Source organism: Aplosporella prunicola (assembly GCF_010093885.1).
Source record: "Aplosporella prunicola CBS 121167 unplaced genomic scaffold K452scaffold_3, whole genome shotgun sequence".
NCBI classification, from domain to species: domain Eukaryota; kingdom Fungi; phylum Ascomycota; class Dothideomycetes; order Botryosphaeriales; family Aplosporellaceae; genus Aplosporella; species Aplosporella prunicola.
This window is the reverse complement of record NW_022983531.1, coordinates 845715-862733: the sequence shown is the minus strand read 5'-3', so window position 1 is coordinate 862733 and position 17019 is coordinate 845715. Positions and strand designations below refer to the sequence as shown.

Sequence of the window (17019 nt, the reverse complement as noted above, 5' to 3'; positions counted from 1 at the left end):
GGTGAATATATAGCAAGCGATACACACTTCAACCACCACAACTTAGACTCTAGGAGGCTTGTCAAGGGAGCACTTTGATTTGGTGTTCGACCAGATCATTTACAGCGGCCACAGGCGGCGAAACTTTGCTGTAGACCACTGAACAAAATCTCTACAACCACAGAAAAGAACGGAAAGAACATAGTATTGAGTTTATTGTACTATCGACAAACGACCAAGCCCCATGTAAACATACTGGGTATTCGTCTTTTCATAGCGCCATATCGCAACAAAGAGCAAACCACCGCACCGTCAAGCGCTTCCCCAATTAATACGACAGCTTAACCCACTTGCCCTCACTGGGAATACCATCCACAACCACAAACATCAGATACACGCCGGGCTGCGCGGTGCTGGGCCCCGGAGGCGCGGTAACAACGTGCTGGCCACTGGCCTTACCGGCCGACCCCTGCAGCTTAATCATACGCTGCTGCATATTCATGCCATGGGTATGGAAGCCCGGGTTAATAATCACGACCTCCAGATCCTCGCTCTCCATAGAGCTCTTAATCGCAAACGTCTTGCCATAGAAAATCGCCTCGGGCGCCTTCAGCAGCTGCGGCCTGTACACAGCGTCCATATAGCGGGGACTAAAGATCTCAACCCGGTACTCGGTCGGGTACTTGCTGGTCTCGCGCTGCTGCTGGTTCAGGAACGCCGTGTGGCCGTTGTTGCCGAACTTGGGCCAGCCGGCGGGCACGCCGCCGTCGGCGGTGTAGCCGACCATGGGGTTTGAGCCGGCGACCAGGACCTCGCCCGACGGCAGCAGCGTCGCCACGCTGTGGTATAGGCGCGGGATGCTGCTGGCGGGCATGTTCGTGAAGCGCGTGCCCCGCGGCGCTTTCGGGTTGTACACGAAGGGCGTGCGCGCCGGGTCGTCGGCCTGGAACCCGCCCCCGGACCCCCGGTGCGCCCCGTTGATGAACAGGATCGTGCCGTCCGGCAGGTTGATCCCGTCTGTCATCACTTGCGGGCCGTTGGGCAGGTTGTCGTCGGTTTCCCAGACGGGGTTCTCCGCGTGGGGCTGGATCGTGTAGCAGTCGTCCAGGGCCTGCGGGTCGGGGATGTCGCCGCTGGAGCCGCCGCACATGAGTACCGTTGGCTCGTAGTCCGGCGCCTCCAGCGGCAGCAGGATCGATGTCGCCGACGAGGGGAACGTGCGTGGCTCCAGTGGCGTGTCCGGCAGCGTCTTGACGAGCTTGTCATTGTGGTAGTCCCAGATGATGGCCTGGTTGCCGGCGACGGTGAAGACCTCGCTGGCGGCGCGGGGGTTGGGCATGAGGTGGACTAGCGAGACGCGCGAGTTAGCTCCACACACACACACGGATACAAGACACGAGCCGGACTTACGGATAGGGTACAAGTTGTACGACTTGTTCGGCTGGTTGTTCTCAGCGTCGGTGAACTCGAGGATAGGCAGCGTGACGGGCGGCGGGGGCGCCGAGCCGTCAGCCTTGACGAGCTCGTACGTCGGCACGTTGATGCTCGCCTCGTTGAGCACGAGGCCGCCGACGTTGGAGCCGCCCACGGCCAGAACGTCGCCGTTCGGCAGCGTCTCCGCGCCCGGGTACCACCGCTTGGCTTGCAGGTAGGCCTTGTTAACCGTGAAGTCCATGTCGCAGACATCGCCGGCGCAGGGGCCGGGGGGATACGTGCGGATGCCGTTGAAGCCGTCGCCAACGCCGGCTTTGGCGTCGGGCTCCGCGCCCGCGAAGTTGACCATGGTACCATCGGGGAGGAATGCGCCGGCCGAGCAGAACGTGTTCGTCTGCGGGTGCAGCTTGCGCAGCGTGTTGGTCTTCAGGTCGTACTCGGTGGCGAAGACGGCCGTGTTGGTGCCGTCGTAGTTGTAGGGCTCCGTGGAGTGAGCGCCAGTGGCCAGGTCCACACCGGGCCCACCGTAGTTGGCATGGTAGCTACGCAGGTATTGTCAGTTTTGGGTTGCGCTGACGAAGTGTAGACAGAATGGAGAAAAATAGCTCTCCGTCTATTGACAGCACTCACTTGTCAAGGAACACTGCCTTGTCCGTGTAAGGAGGAAGGAAGAGCAATTGCGCCGCAACTCCAGACGATCCTACTGTCCTGAAACCAGAAGCCGCAGCTTGGTGAACAACGGTAGCAAGGGCCGCCTTGGAAAAGGTTAGCAGGACCATCGAAACCGGCAAGGGTAGAAGTGACTTACAGCGCGGAGTAGTCTCGACTGCATCTTGATAGTTCAGAGATGTAAAAATTATTTTCAAGGAGTGACTTTTGAATTAATGAATGTGATAATCAAAAAAGCAAAGGCATCTACGATGTGCCTGTTGAGAAAGAGAGTGACAAGTGCGGGTCTGCAAAGGAGAGTTCCCGTGAAGAAAAAAACATGAGAGCGCTGTAGACGGCTCTTTATGTACGACAGAGAGAGAGAGGCTGAGCAAACACCATAGTATGCCTCGCTTACAGGGCATGGATTTGGAAGCCACCCCAAGGATCCACCTAAGGGCGGTTTGAACAAGCTCGGCAGATAGTCCTTCGGATTTGATCTAGAATGGACACACGGGCATGGGGGAGGGTTGCGCCGCAAGTAGCGGGGAGCATTCCAAACCCGCATCAGGCGAATACTTCTTGGCACTTTGCCGTAGCCGGCAGTGGCGTGTCCAAGCACCTGTCAGTCATTTGCTTTTTTGGGGTCTGCACGCTGGGGCCAGAGATGGTCATGAAGGACTTCCTAGCCGACTACCAACACCTCCTCGTAGACTCTGGCCATGACCTGGACCCCAAACGCTACCACAAGAACAAACATCACTAACACCAAAGTTGCAGAGCCTCTTACCCCTCCGGGAGCGTTGGCTCCTGCGGTACCCGGCCTCGCGGTATCTGTAGGCGAGGTTCACCTAGCGGCAGTGGTGGAGCAGGGGATCCTTAATCAAGCGAAACGGCCGACCAGCCTCGTACGGCCGTGTTTATACGGAGCATGAATTGGAAAAAGGGGCCGGTTGAGGTGAAGTCCCCAAGAATACGAGGTCGAGGAACGGCAGGCAAGCGCACCCGCGCGCTAAAACGTCGGTCGATCTGGGGGTCCGACGCTGTGGGCCTGCCATCTCTCGCTAATCGTCGACTCATCGTACCTTATGGTATAGCCACTCGTTGCTATACCCTCATCGATGGTCTGTCCTCTTTTAAGCCTCTCCGCCAGCTGCGTCTCCGCAATTGCGTTGTCGCCCGGCTTGTGGGGGTTTGAACTTTTTTTTCTCTTTCTCCCCTTGACCCGGCTGTTCAAGGCTTCCCGCTCCCGTCGCCCGCACTATGTGAAAGAGGTCCGGCCGCAAGCCGTGCCTTTTTCCTCCGCCCAATTTGGCCCTGCTCCCGCTACGCCGTCTGAACTTCATGCAAACACACTTCCTGACCCCACTGCGCTTGAGCCTCAAGACCTCCAGTCGTTTTCCGCCGGCCGCCATTGCCCACCCGGGTCAGATTTTGCGAGCAACCATATATTGGATCTTCGAAACATCCCACTTCTATTTTTGACTTCCGTTTCATTTACCGTGTGCGCGGTTCCGTAGGATGCCGTTTGCATGGGCGGTGGTTGGATGGTAAGAGCTCGGTGCATCTGTTTCACCGGTATGGGGTACGCCAAGGTCAGGGTCCTTTACGAAGAATAGTCCTCAGGGACAGATGCCAATGGACGGGTAGCTGGCAAAACAATGTTGTGCTCGAGCAAGACCACTGGTGACATTCATTCTTGGGTCTGCCTCTTAGTATATAATCCACCACACAACTTATACAAAGCACATACGACCATAGGTCGAGGAGAATTGGGCATCCCGTCCGCTCTGCCATACACAAGCCTCGAACCGGCTGATTAGTAGTTAGGTGGGTGACCACTAGCGAATCCCAGCTGCCGTATGTTTGCTATTTTTTGCTCTTTTGCTCGGCCGATGGTGACAGACGGTCAAGGAACGGGGGCAATCATGAGCCAACACATAGAAGACCAACCATGAAGAAGCGTCTGATATCAACAGAAAAGCAACAAACCCTTCCTTTTTGCCCACCGGACATTCAACCCCCCTTCACGCATCAATCAAGAACACACCCAAACACCAACCACCTGCAGACACGTTGTAAAAATTACTTTAGAACCGCTACAATGCAGTACAAGAGACGCGACAACCCTGGCACTTTTCTCAAGTCCCAATCGATATACCCCTCAGCTAGCCCCAGAAACCGCTCCAGTAACCGCAGGCCACCCACCACCACCACCACCACAACAGCAGCAGCAGAAACAACAACAGCAACAATTGCAAGCGACCGACCAGCCCCCTTCATCCATCACACCTAAAAAAACCTCAATCCATTTAACCTCATCTTCGCATCACTTCTCGTAGTCTGTCTGTCTGTCTGTCTCCAAACACAGCATGATCCGCTCCGCTCGCTCAGAAGAAACTGCTCGTCTAAGCAACACTGGCGATAACCAGCGAGGCGACGCCCTCCTCCTCGGAGCGGACATCGATCTTCATCGTGATGCCCGCCTTGGCGCTGAACGCCATGCGCACCTGCGCCGCCACCTTGCCGCCCGAGATCGTCTTGCCGTAGAGCTTGAGCGTGTGCGTGCTTGGCGAGAGGGCGACGTCCGTGCCGTCGAGGGGCTGCAGGGAGAGCGTCTTGGGGATGGCCTCAACAGCATCTGATGGAACGTTAGCATTGTCACGAATTTTAAGTTAGTTAGTGAGGTTTGAAATGCGCTGGACGTACCTTGTATGCTCTTCAATGCGCTCAGTTGCAGCGTCTCGGTCGCCTGCTCGCCCGAGGATGACTGTTCCCAGACGTTGTCGAAGCTACCGGCGTATGCAGGAACAATGTAGTCTGCGCCAGTAAGGTCGAGGTCCTCGACCTGGTACTCGTCCTCGTAGCCACCCTCTTCGGGCTCGTTTGTGGTAGGGTCGATCTCCTTCAGCGTGAACTTCAGGATGTTCGTAAAGCTGCTGGCAACGAAAGCCTCGCCCGCCGTGCGCTTGAACGAAACGAAGACAGTACCCGGCTCGTCCGTCTTGAGCTGCGGCGCGGGGATAATGAACTCTTCCTCGAGACCAGACTCCTCGTCGTCGCTCGGCGTGACAACCATGGTGACATCGGCAAGAACAGTGTCCGGCAGTGTGTTCTTGATGTCGTATTGGACGACGATGTGCTCGTTGAAAATGTGCTTGATCGCGCTGACGACGTACTCCGTCTCGGATTCGGTAAGCTCCACAACAGGCGACGACTTGAGGACACCGCCGAACTCTGCCAGCTCGGGAATGGCCTGCAGCTGCTGAGCGTACTGCTGAGCAGCGGCGGTGGCAGAGGCAGCAGCCTCGGCGCCACCACGAGACGTCGGCTTGGGGCCGGCCGAAGGAGCCTTGAGGGTGGGCGTAGCAGTCGTAAGCTTCTTCGAGCGGTCCTCCGCGTCGGCCTGCTCGCGGGTGACAACAGGAACCTTGGCAAGGTCGAAAGGCTGAGCGAAGGTGTCGCGGTCGTCGGCGGTGACGTACATGACGAGCTGGTGCTCCAGAACGGGGAGAGAGAACATGGAGTCTTACGTGAAGTCAGTAAACGTGGGACGTTGAAGATACTTTTGGTGTACTGACCGTTGCGAATAAAGCGGTGGGCAATCTCATCATCCTCATCCATGAGCCTCAAGTTAAGAGCAGCGCGGTCACGGACCTCGTCATCCGTGTCGTCCAGGCAGCGAGTGAGAAGCACGTGCACGCTGCTCTTGACCTCGGGGTCTTTCTGCCCAACACCGAATTTGGCAAGAGCAGTGACAGCGGCAGCGCGGACAATGGCGTTCTCCAAGACAACCCGGTTGTAGATGTAACGGATGTACTTGGTGGGTTGGGCCGTTTTCGGGCCCTCCATACCGAGCAGGTGCAATATCCGAACGGCAAGCTTGGTGAACTCGCAATCCTCGATGAACTCGCAAAGGTGCGCCAAGGCTGACAAAAATTAGCGATAGCCCTGTGGAACCCGTTTAAATACTCACCATCCTCTTTGCTCTCCGGCACAAACTTGATGAGGTCGAACATGCTCTCAACAACAGCGCGCTTGAACTCGTAACCACCCTCGTCCCTCAGAATACCGCTCAGGAATGCCAGCATGCCAGCCTGCTTCGAAGGGAACTTCAAGCAAAGTGTCCTGATAGCCTCGACAATGGTGACCTTGAACTCGTCGGTAATCTCGGCCATGAACCCGGAGATCTGCTTCATAAGCCTATCCACGCTCGATTCATTGCCGGTCTTGAGCAGGGTCGTAATGGCGAAAGTGGCAATGGAACGGTTGCTGTTGGTAATAAGGGCCTCGATGTCGGGGTTGCATTGACGAACGGCATCCGGCTTGAAGGAAGCGAAGTTGTGCAGGATGCGAATGGCCGCGAACTTGGTAACTGCGCGGGGAGAGGTGAGGAACAGCTGCAGCACGTGCACAGCTTGGACAATCTCCGCGTCAGTAACTTCCCTCATGTCGCAGATGGCCTTGGCCGCCTCGAAGTTGACCATTTCGCTCTTATGCCTCAACCATCCATCGAGAAGCGACATCATGGGCTTCCTCAGGTTAGGGTCCTCTTCCGCAAGCTTAGCCGCAAGTCGGACCAAAAGAACCGTCGCCGCAGGGCTCTTGACGACGCCCGCCGCACTGTACTGCTGGACCATCTTGACGAGCGCCATCCGGTCGTGCGAGCGCATCTGATACAGAAGACCAATGGCGTGGTATTGCGTCATGAAGTTGGTATTCGAAGCCGCGAGGTTGGGCTGGGAGGACGCGCCGAACCCGAATGAGAAGCCTCCGGAGGACTTGGCCGCCGACGCAGCCTCCTGCGTCTCGCTCTGCCATCTCCGCACGACGTCACGGGCGACGGGGAGCAGGTGGTAAGAGGATACGAGCGCCGCCGACGAGACGGAGGGCGTCTTGTCGACAATTGCGGTCTTAATGAGACGTTCAATCGCTTGAACGGTGGAGGCCTGGAACGAGTCAGCTCTTTCCCTGCGAGTGTCCCCTTTGCAGCCATACATCTATCACACGGCAGAGTGCCCTTATGGCGTTTGCGCGGTATACCACGTCACTTCCGACGGCCGTGTCCTTCATAATACTGCTAGTGACCATAATGACATCCTCGGCGGTGTTCGCCAGCTCCTTGATGACAAGGTAGACCATCTGCCGTAGACTGGCATCCTTGTTCTGGAACAGTTTGGAGATGCCGAAGAATAGGGAGGTAGCTTCATTGGTGGGGAACTTTTCGCCGGTGAAGAGGAGCAGGGCAATCTTGGTGAGTAGGATGCGACATCTGCGCGGCGAGATTGGGGACGAGTTGAAGACGCGAGCTGCATAGGAGAGTGAGCTGGTGCTTGCGGCCACGCATTGATCGAGGAGCGTTTACCCTCTTGAAAGACCGAGGTCCTGTCGACCTTGACAATGGCATTGCCCTCGGCATCCTCGTCCTTCTTGTTGTAGCTCATCTTGGGACCTGCGCCGGGCTCTGTTGCGGCCTAGCTGGAAAGTCGGGGTACGCGAAAGGTGTCCTTGTGATGTCCGCTTTGGCCGAATTGCACCGTCGCGCGACTGGCGGTGTAGTGGGGTTGGTGAAGGCGTGGGAGCTCCGAGCAGCGGTAATCAGGTTGCCCAGCTAGCTTGGCTCATGTGGGTATCGAGTTCTCGGTGTGCAGGCCGGAGGTGTCGTGGAGTCTCGCCCTGGCCCTCCCGTCAGGCGGGATCGGCCCTTGGAAATCGCGGGCTTGGCGCGGCCGGCCAGGTGTTACGGAGCGAGCGTCATCCAGGAACAACCTTATCAGCCTGCACCTTCCCGACCTTCATTAATACTATTCTCTTCTATTTTCGCACGGCTCTCTCCTTCTACACGCATCAGCAGTTGCAGTCCTCATCATCTCGCGCAATACCCCGCAAGTGCCGCCACCAAAATGGAGTCCATCATGAACAACCAGCCCATCCAGGTCGAGGTAGACCCGAACGAAGATACCGAATGGTAAGGGCCCTCTCTCCCCTCACGCGCCGTTCACCCTTACTGATTGCGTTGTAGGAACGACATCCTTCGCAGTAAAGGCATCATCCCGGAGAAGCCCCCATCGCCGACTCCTATGATCGAAGAAGCTCTCACCAAAGCCAGACGGTTAGCGCACGAGAATAGGTTGGAAGGCAAAGACCTGGATGAGTTGGCCGAGCTGGAAGACGAAGAGGACGAGGACTTCCTTGAGCAGTACCGGTACAACCGCATCGTGCCCCACCCCCACAGGCTTTCTATTAACAGGCAACAGGATGAAGCGCATGGCTGAGCTGAACACCATCGCGACTGCCTCTGTGTTCAACCAAGTCTACCCCCTGCAAAAGCCCGACTACGCGCGCGACGTGACGGAAGCTTCAAAGGAAGCGTTCGTGCTCGTTCTCCTCACTTCGTCACAAGGGAACGGAGAATCGCGCATCGCGACTGAGCGCTGGCGGGATCTGGCTCGCAAGTATGGTGACATTAAGTTCTGCCAGATGCGCGCAGACATGTGCATAGAGGGATACCCGGATAAGAACACTCCTACGATCCTGGTGTACAAGGACGGAGACATCAGGAGGCAAATCGTTACGTTGAGGGAACTGAACGGACCGCAGACCTCGGTCGAGGACTTTGAAAAGATGCTTATTGAGCTGGAAGCGCTGAGGCACGGGGACCCGCGTCTTCAGCGTAAAGAGGAAGAGGAGGAAGTCAGCACGAGTAAGATTCGCCAGACTCGCGTCGATGACGACGAGGACAGCGACTGGGATTGAGGAGCCTACCTAGTTGGCCTTGGTGAGCGGAGCCATGACGTTTTGCTTATCAGACCTCGCTCGGGTCGAACTGTATTCCACGAGCCTGCGTGCAGGCAACGCCACTAGTAGATCTCCAGGGAGAGGTGCTGCTGGCGGAATCGCGGCGCATTATCTTCCATAGGTATACGCAAGCGAGTAGGAGCAGGGATACAGTAAGTGATGGGGTTGCGGCCGGCTCCTGGAAGCATAAGCACGAATGGGCTGCTACACTGGTAGAGTGGCATCGAAGCCTTGGGGAGAAAAAATCGACCACGGCACGATTGTCCGGGCTTATCAATAGAAATGACTACCTACCTTCCACATGGAGATCAACGGGTTCCGGTGTAACATGGTGAGAAGGCGGGACCTTCCGCGACGGAAAAGACGAGCATCCCCACCTACGCTCAAGCACACCCACGAAGCAGCCCAAAGCGGAGGCAGTCAGTCACTCACGGCACCAGACAGCACTAGGGTATACGCAGGAGCAACCCAAAAGACGACCATCTCAATGACTAGGTAGCAGAAGCGCCCCCCTCGCAAGCGCACCGTCTCACCACCCCGGCGCCACAAAAGCCGTCCGCCGTACACCGTACGCATGGAACAAGCAGCATGCAGCACGCAACCCACATGCAGAAGCGACCAGGGTGCACTTGCTTACGTCCCCTCAGCTCTCAGCCCAGTATCTCTTGGCGCGGGTTACCTAACCGCGCACGCGAAGTCGGCGCCGTGCTGACATGCCGCGGACGCCATGCGCGCGTGGCCCGATTCTGCGGCCTGCAGCGTCGCTGCCGCACCTCGTGTCTGGATGGATGGACGGATGGACGGATGGACGGCCGATCTGGCTTGCTTCGACTGCGCCTGTGATTGCGACTGCGACTGCGGCTGGCTATTATTAACGCCGTGCTGCGTGGGCATGTAGGTACGTCCATACCTATCGTAACTGGGCCGCCCGCCCGGCACGTATGTATGTACGTATGGTGGCCGCTTCCCCTTTCTTCCCTTCCCAGCCAGGTTACAGGTAGGTAAGCATTCATTGTCGGCTTCTGCCCAAGGCCCGGGAATAGGGAATAACGCTTGCGCTCTTCTCTTCATGCATCACCACCACGACGCGGCGTTGAGCCCACCTAATAGCGCCCGCGTTTGCGGGTGTGGGAGCTGCCGTGCTGGGCGTGCGCATCTGCTGCTGGACTTGGCTTCTGGACTGCTCTCCCTCTCCATGCCTCCCGCACTCGCTAACTCGCTCAGACTCCGTCGCTTTCGCCGCCTTTGCCGCTTCCTCGGCATCTGTCGCTGTCACATCAGCGCGCATGCGAGCGTGCTTGTGTGTGTGCCAAGTTTACAGGCGGAGGCACTAGGTAGCCTTACGGCAGAGCAGAGCAGGCAGAGCAGGCAAACATCACCCTTAGCGCGCCGCCCATCCCTGTCCTACCCTACCTAGGTATTTACCTACATAGGTAGGTATGTGCCTGGCTCCGCGGCCGCCTTTTTCCTGCACGCATGCACGCGCTCTCCGCCACTACTACATCGGCAGCGGCATCGGCGTCGGCGTCGTCGCTGTCACTTTCCTCCGTTTATGCTCCCGCTTTTGGCATTCCGTGATCGCCCGTCGCCACCCTATGTACGTCCTTTACGTCCTGCCCTGCCTTGCCTTGCCTTGCCTTATCCTGTGCTGTGCTGCGCGGCAATTTGTCGTACGGCTCCCGGCTACATGTGCTGCCGTCTAGGTGCTATTCCCTGCTTGACTAACCGTGCCGTGAGATCCGGCCGTTCGCGCCTGTCCCGAGTGTGGGTGTGCGAGTGTAAGGGTTGCGTGGTGGGTGCGTGGGGGTTGAAATGGATGTAGAGAGGAGAGAGAGAGAGTGAGGGGGGTTTGTATAGTTGTGATAAATGGTATTGAACATTTTGATTCTTGCGCGCCGCGTAGTTGGGTATAGTCGATTGGATGTTGAAAAGAGAAGGATTGAGAGTAAGAAGAAGGGAAAAATGGAGAGAGAGAGAGAAGGACGAGATAGCTGTACTGCTCCTCCTGCTGCTGCTGCGCGCCTTGCCTGCCATGAGATACGCCATTGCCCTGACCAACCCAACCCAAACCACACCCCTCCCCCACTAAACAAGCACATCCCCGCCCCCCCTCCTCGCCTCCGCCACCACACTTAGCACAACATGCTCCTCAAACACAGGTCCCTGGCCATCACAGCGCGCGCGCCCGCGCAGGCGCTCACACACGTCCGCGACGTCGACGACGCCGGCCGCGACGAGCGGGTGCGCTTGCAGCAGGTCCCAGGTTGCGGCTGCGCTGAGGGGCTTGCTTGGTGCTTTGCCCGCGCCGCTGTTCTTCTCCCTTGTTTTGCTGTTACGCGGCTCTACGCCGTGCCGCCGTGGCTCCGTGCTACTCCGCCGCTCCAGCGTCCCTGTCGCGCCGCCCTGCCCGCGGACGGACGTGTACGCCTCCCCCACACCCGTACCCTCACTCCCACTCGCACTTCCCCCACTCCCACCTCCAGACCCAGCAGCCAGCGCGCCCGCAACGCGCAAAATCTCGTTCTCCGTCTCGGCGCGCTTCAGCAGCAGCGTCAGGCGCTCGTTGTCGTTCTGCAGGCCTTGGGCGCTGGCTTCGAGGTCTGCGAGCTTGGCTTCTAGCTCGCGGACGTGGCGTTCTTTGCGCTCGCGGAAGGCGCGCTGGGCGGCGCGGTTTTGGGCTTTGCGGCGGGACTGCGCGGGGGTGGGGGTGGTTGTGTTTGTGGTGGGGTTGTTGGTTGGGGAGGAGGACGAGGTGGACGAGGTGGAGCGCGCGCGCCGGTGCGAGGTGTGCGCGGGGGGGGAGGCGTGTGTGGTCGTGGTGTGGTTGGTGTTGTGGGCGTTGGCGCTGTTGTAGCTGTGTGGTTGGGTGCTGCCCGGGAGGCCGGGGCTCGGCGGGTGGGCGTGCGAGGACAGGCTGCCGAGATCTAAGTCCAGGTCCAAGTCCATGTCCATGTCCATGTCGTCGAGGCTCAGGGCGATCGGGCGGTGTAAAGGCTGCTGTGACGGCGGTGGAGGCGGAGGCGGAGGTGGTGGTTGTGGAGCGCCGGCGGGATAAGAGAAGGCATGGTAGGGGAGGTAAGAGTCGAGGTCCTGTGGTTGTGGGGTCAGGTTGTTAACGATAACAAAGTGTCTGTGACGTTGCGAGTAAGTACCTTGTCGATCGCCGGGGCGGCGGAGTCGTAGGACGGCGTGGCGGCAAAGTATGGCGCTGGGAAGTAGGAAGCGTAGTCCATGCTGCGAGGGGAGGTTCGGGAGGAGGGAGTAGGTATGGAGGTGTAGGTAGGTGTAGGTGTAGTAGGCAGCAAGTAAGCAGACAGAGAGAGTCACGTACGTATAGAGAAACAAGAAGACCAGACCAGACCTACGATATATGTACATACATATCACTCAGCACGCAAAGCAAACGGCAAGCCGGGCACGCCTCGCCAGCCCTAACACTCATCTCTCTCTCGGCTTTCCCAAGCTTCCGCCAAGCTACGACGTACATGCATCCTTTCGCTGACTGTCGCATCGACCCGCATGCCCTTGTCCTGACCGCCCCTGCTTGCATGCTTGCATGCGTTCTCTCTCTCTGCATCCCACGCCTCTCTTTCTTTCTTTCTTTCTTTCTTTCTTTCTTTCTTTCTCTCCGACACGCTCGCGCTCTCTTCCCCTTCCCTACCTTACCGTGGGTACCTGGTTACCTTCCTCTCTTTTCCCCTCGCATCACCACGCACGCGCGCGCGCCACAGCCCTATTCATCACACTCCACTCACACCCCGCGACACGAACAGCTCCACCCACCCGCGCTCAAAATAGCTCCATGTATGTATGTACCTGCCTCTGTACGGCACCTCTTGCTGCCGCTGCCGCCCTGCTGCCGCTGCCGCCCTGCTGCCTTGCCGCATGCCGCACGCCGTTGCTTTCTGCCGACCGCATGCCTGCCTGTGTACGTACCTACGTATGTACAGCTGTTCGGCGCGCCCGCTGCGTGCTGGTGCCTGCCATCTGCGTAGCTACGCACCGTGCCTCAATATCGTCGCGTCTACGACACGCGACATGGCGCGGTACCTGCGCGCACTGTCCTACACGTGTCTCGCGAGCCGGGCCGTGGTGCCGTCGCGTGAGCGGCTGCTTGGGTGGGTGGTTCTCCACGAATGGATGGATGCGGTCGTATTGGAAATGCCCGCCTCTTCGCCTATGACGCGGTGTTAGAGCCTGCGTGCGCGTGGACGAGGCTCCCGCGCGCGTGCCGACGCGTCGTTAGGTACGAAGTGGCTTCGAGAAGCTCGCTCTCTACCTTCCATAGGCAATTGCCCAAAACCACCAGATCACGCAGATGAACAGCATCCCACCACAGCATCGCAGCGGCCACCAAAAAACGCCGGCAGCCGTGCAGGGTGTAACCTCTCCAGCAGGCGCAAAACGGCGGGCGGGATCTCCGTCCCTTCAACCCTAACCGTTACCCCGGCGTTTACAGTCTGGAACCATCGTCCAAAAGGAACGCTATCGGCTGATTTCTGCAGGGATGCAAAAAAAACAAACAAAAAACATACGGCAGCTGGGATTCGCTAGTGGTCACCCACCTAACTACTAATCAGCCGGTTCGCGGCTTGTGTATGGCAGAGCGGACGGGATGCCCAATTCTCCGCGACCTATGGTCGTATGTGCCGAATGTTGTGGTTGTTGATGGTTATATACTGAGAAAGTTTGGTGTTTACTTGGTATGCTTGCGTTGAGCGTTTAGCTGGCCTACGAATGTATTGTGTGAGAACAGCTTTAGTGTTTTTCAATGAAGTAACATCCTTTACCCAAAACGGAGTTCACCGTTCAGCGAAGTCGATCAATTAGACCATCATTAACAGCGTGTCGCATTGGTCTCCTCGGCTAGAGAATTCGGGTTTTAATCGACCAGTTTCGCTGAACGGTGAACTTCGCTCATGGGTGAAGGAGGTTAAACGATGTTGAAGTATGAACGTTAGATACGCTCCGAATAGCTTTACATGATCCTGATCTCTTGCTCTGGAATTAACTGTATCACATTTCGGATGCGTTGAGGCACTCCGAATGTTCCAACCCTTTCATAGGCGTCTTCCTTTTCATGTTTCACTAACAATAGACCGTGTTTTTCTGAAATCAGTAACACTTTCTTTTCCTCCGTGCTGGACAACCTGGAATCATCGTCCACGTCAAAATCTTCATATATCAAAATCATCTTACCTCTTGGCAACTCAATACCCTTAGATTCGTCTCCAGTGTCTCCGGATTGCCAGTGCCATTTCAAAACGGGGCCCTCGATTGTTAGAATGCCGGATTCCACATCTCCATATCGTTTTTTTTCATCGACGTACTTCATTTCCACCTTGACAACTTTTGCGCAGGCTTCCTCGACATCTCCAAAAGTATACCAGCATTCTCCTTCAATGCTAGCCCAGCTCCAACTTGGTGTTTGGCCACCGATTCTTTTGCTTTTGCTTTTGTTATAGTCTATAGATGAAGCAGGTTCCCAAAGTAGAGCCTGCGGAAGGTCTCCTTGAAAAAGTCCAGCCAAGTAGTGGTCTCCCCTTAATTTCTCGAACTTGCGAGTAATAGCACCAATAGCTACAAGCTTATCCTTTTTGGGGTAAGTCAAACTCAGTTTGCTGTAGGCTTGCATATGCGGCTCCCACTTCAAATTGCCGGGTGTATCAATCGAGAATGGCAAATGAGGAGAGCTAATATATTGACCGTCAAGCTGGGAAACCTCGCTATATATTCCCACGTTACATTCCCAAAATATTTAGTTGGCGCCGAAATGCAGGATCCTCGGAGAAAGGAGTCTTTCTTAATAAACCCAAGCGCGCGATAAAAGCGATAGCCTAATCAGGCTGAGAATGCTGTTTTTAGGATTTTTAATGTACTAATGTATGCCGGTATTTTCTTAAGTGTTAATTAGAGCTATATATAGTTGTAAGTCTCTAACGTTTCTTTAAATAAACGCTCCCTAGTCAGGATCCGAAGCTCGGTTAATAGAGATGTTTAGAATATAGTTCTCGTATATATTGGCTATGGTTCTCGCGTGTTCGCCCTAGTCATCTTCATCATCTTAAATAATGCAAAGGCTGTCGATCTATAGATATTTAATATATAATTCGACACATGTGTCTATAGCATCTCTAAAGGACTTTGGAAGCTCTTTATCGCGCAATCCTTCTTTTAGGACTTAAGATATGTTATTGGTTGTTAGAGTGAAAGGTTTCCCACGTCCCAGCAGTGGCTCAAGGCGGTATAAGGTTCCTGATGTGAATGTTCCTAAGATTCAACTAGCGATAGCGTCCTTTTATACGTATCGATGAGTCGTTTGGGACGCCGGTTGAAGGTGGGATGCGGGCAGTTGTAATGTTCCTTGAGATAGGTATTAGGCCATTGCCATGCCATTTTCATGGCCGTTGGACCACCGGTACTCGGTGAAATGCAGGCGCCGTCAATGTCTTTGAATGCCTGAAAAGGCTTCTTTGCTGCAATGGCATTTTGCGCTTGTTCAAAAACTTCAAGGGAATTGAAGGGATGCTTTCTCAAGACCCATTCAAAGGCTAGTTCGAAAAAGACGTCTTTCAAGGCAGGCTTGTAGGAGATGTAAAGTGAGGAGTAGGACAATTTAAGGTTGAAAAGAGGCTGAGAGGAGGTGTGAAATTGATTGTCGTCGATTCTCTTGTTGTGGAAATCGTCCCTGAGCTCTTCCTCGACTTTCATGCAAATCTTGCAACCAGCCTCAGCGGTCATCTTCAGATCCGTAACATTTTTGTGATGGGCTCTTTCCTCTCTCCAATCAGTCTTCTCCCTGAGAACCACGATGCACATTGCATATAGCATCGTGATGTTACGACTCGCCAGATGTGCCCAAGATCCGGAAGTATGGGGTTTGAAGGAAGAGCTGAACTCTCAACAAGGATATAATGGATATCTTCTTGGTGATCTGATGGAATTGACGCGTAGGTTTATTGCTTGGCTTAGTGTAGCTAACCTTAGGATCACTAACGGTGAAAAATAATTAGTCTAAATGTAAATAATAATGTCCGTCACCGCGAACCGAGATTCACCTTATAGCGAGACAGGGGACAATATAAGCAGTCCCTATAGAGTACTCCTTGCCTAGCTCCCAGTTCGAGTCCTGGGTATGGGTAAACTGCTCTTAGAGCACGTATGGACTCTACATACCTTAACTGGGTCTCTTCTTCTACTCTATACACGTATCACCATCTCGCTTCACGGTGACGGACGTTACTAGTGATGAGTTATCTAAAACAGATAATGCACGGTGTTCGATGCTCCAAAGGGGTTGTAAAGCGAGAGAGATGATGCTGTGTATGGCGATTTGTACTCCTAAAATCAGTACTCTTAAAGAAAAGTAGCCAAGGTAATGTGCAACCGCAGTGTGGATAACTAAAAGCATGAATGGATGAAAGGACATCAGTGTTTATGATGGCGAGGCTGCCTTCTTCAAGGGAGGTATTATCGCGAGGCTGAGACACTCGGATACGTGGACGAATAATAGCGCATATACATTCTCGCCAAGCTGAACAACAAAACAATCCTAGTAAGAGAAACTCAGCCCTATTAGCCGCGATTGGAGGCGGTAAAATGCATGAATGGAGTGCTGGTGACATACTGCTGCACTCATTAGGTAGCTAAGGAGTTTAACCGTCTAGCTAGTTATAGTCGCGCCCCGTCGAACGTATATTTGTAAGCAGTTAGCAGACCGTACGCGTACCTGTAAAAAAGGTACCGTCCTATAGTAACGGAGCATGATTTATCTAGACGGTGGCGGACTAAATCTATACATAGGGGAGTTGATTTATAGTAGCGTTGCGGAGTTGGAGAGACAGTGTTGACATGATCGATATTAAAGTTAGCCTGTATAAAAAGGATGCTACGGATATAGTAAGTGACCTGGTTTGTGCCCACGGTAGTAGCAGGGCCTCCACCTACCTTTCATCTTTAAATGTTTTATTGACTAGACTGAGAGGGAACGCGGGCTGGACGATTTGCCACCCTGTAGGTAGCGGAACTAGGACCCGTTTCCGAAATAATCGTTTAGAAAGCCTATTTCAAAGAGTTTAGCAAGTTTGAATGCTTTAGATGATTTTCGAAGGAGCGATGACGATACCTGGTAATTTATGAGCTGAGTTGTCTGTGCTAACT

General features: G+C 55.2%; 9 protein-coding genes across 9 annotated transcripts, besides 2 other annotated features; 3 read left to right on the top strand and 6 right to left on the bottom strand.

Moving 5' to 3' along the window:
• Window positions 1–180: 180 nt before the first annotated feature.
• On the bottom strand, window positions 181–2443 carry K452DRAFT_315419 (copper radical oxidase). Its single transcript, XM_033543863.1, has 4 exons — window positions 2222–2443; window positions 2044–2168; window positions 1390–1955; window positions 181–1326 (listed from the first exon to the last, which is right to left on the bottom strand). The coding sequence occupies exons 1-4, from the start codon at window positions 2243–2245 to the stop codon at window positions 308–310; spliced, it is 1734 nt and encodes a 577-aa protein (XP_033401896.1). The 5' UTR covers window positions 2246–2443; the 3' UTR covers window positions 181–307.
• Window positions 2444–3108: 665 nt separating this feature from the next.
• K452DRAFT_340796 (uncharacterized protein) lies at window positions 3109–3943 on the top strand. Its single transcript, XM_033545351.1, has one exon. It carries the CDS (start codon window positions 3183–3185, stop codon window positions 3579–3581), a length of 399 nt encoding a protein of 132 aa, XP_033401895.1. The 5' UTR covers window positions 3109–3182; the 3' UTR covers window positions 3582–3943.
• Window positions 3658–3930: a sequence feature (Protein overlapping with rRNA (K452DRAFT_220279, KAF2146186.1) was converted to a misc_feature.).
• On the top strand, window positions 3809–4444 carry K452DRAFT_340792 (uncharacterized protein). Its single transcript, XM_033545350.1, has one exon. It carries the CDS (start codon window positions 4016–4018, stop codon window positions 4355–4357), a length of 342 nt encoding a protein of 113 aa, XP_033401894.1. The 5' UTR covers window positions 3809–4015; the 3' UTR covers window positions 4358–4444.
• A 25-nt stretch (window positions 4445–4469) lies between these two features.
• Window positions 4470–7505, bottom strand: K452DRAFT_219956 (uncharacterized protein; the record flags this gene model as incomplete). Its single annotated transcript, XM_033536442.1, has 6 exons — window positions 4470–4702; window positions 4771–5589; window positions 5643–5990; window positions 6038–7010; window positions 7060–7370; window positions 7427–7505. The coding sequence occupies 6 exons, from the start codon at window positions 7503–7505 to the stop codon at window positions 4470–4472; spliced, it is 2763 nt and encodes a 920-aa protein (XP_033401893.1).
• Window positions 7506–7922: 417 nt separating this feature from the next.
• Window positions 7923–9159, top strand: K452DRAFT_283462 (uncharacterized protein). Its single transcript, XM_033539777.1, has 3 exons — window positions 7923–8029; window positions 8084–8266; window positions 8319–9159. Exons 1-3 carry the CDS (start codon window positions 7965–7967, stop codon window positions 8815–8817), a joined length of 747 nt encoding a protein of 248 aa, XP_033401892.1. The 5' UTR covers window positions 7923–7964; the 3' UTR covers window positions 8818–9159.
• Window positions 8832–9263, bottom strand: K452DRAFT_283461 (uncharacterized protein). The gene has a single exon (XM_033539776.1). It carries the CDS (start codon window positions 9081–9083, stop codon window positions 8922–8924), a length of 162 nt encoding a protein of 53 aa, XP_033401891.1. The 5' UTR covers window positions 9084–9263; the 3' UTR covers window positions 8832–8921.
• Window positions 9264–10944: 1681 nt separating this feature from the next.
• On the bottom strand, window positions 10945–11817 carry K452DRAFT_324196 (uncharacterized protein; the record flags this gene model as incomplete). The annotated part of the gene is made up of 1 exon (XM_033544687.1): window positions 10945–11817. The coding sequence occupies one exon, from the start codon at window positions 11815–11817 to the stop codon at window positions 10945–10947; it is 873 nt and encodes a 290-aa protein (XP_033401890.1).
• A 1553-nt stretch (window positions 11818–13370) lies between these two features.
• Window positions 13371–13577: a sequence feature (Protein overlapping with rRNA (K452DRAFT_220258, KAF2146179.1) was converted to a misc_feature.).
• Window positions 13578–14263: 686 nt separating this feature from the next.
• On the bottom strand, window positions 14264–14506 carry K452DRAFT_197424 (uncharacterized protein; the record flags this gene model as incomplete). The annotated part of the gene is made up of 1 exon (XM_033535976.1): window positions 14264–14506. A coding segment is annotated over one exon (243 nt), but the record flags the coding sequence as incomplete, so codon positions are not given.
• A 240-nt stretch (window positions 14507–14746) lies between these two features.
• K452DRAFT_107033 (uncharacterized protein) lies at window positions 14747–15839 on the bottom strand. Its single transcript, XM_033534974.1, has one exon. It carries the CDS (start codon window positions 15688–15690, stop codon window positions 15130–15132), a length of 561 nt encoding a protein of 186 aa, XP_033401888.1. The 5' UTR covers window positions 15691–15839; the 3' UTR covers window positions 14747–15129.
• Between the last annotated feature and the right edge of the window lie 1180 nt (window positions 15840–17019).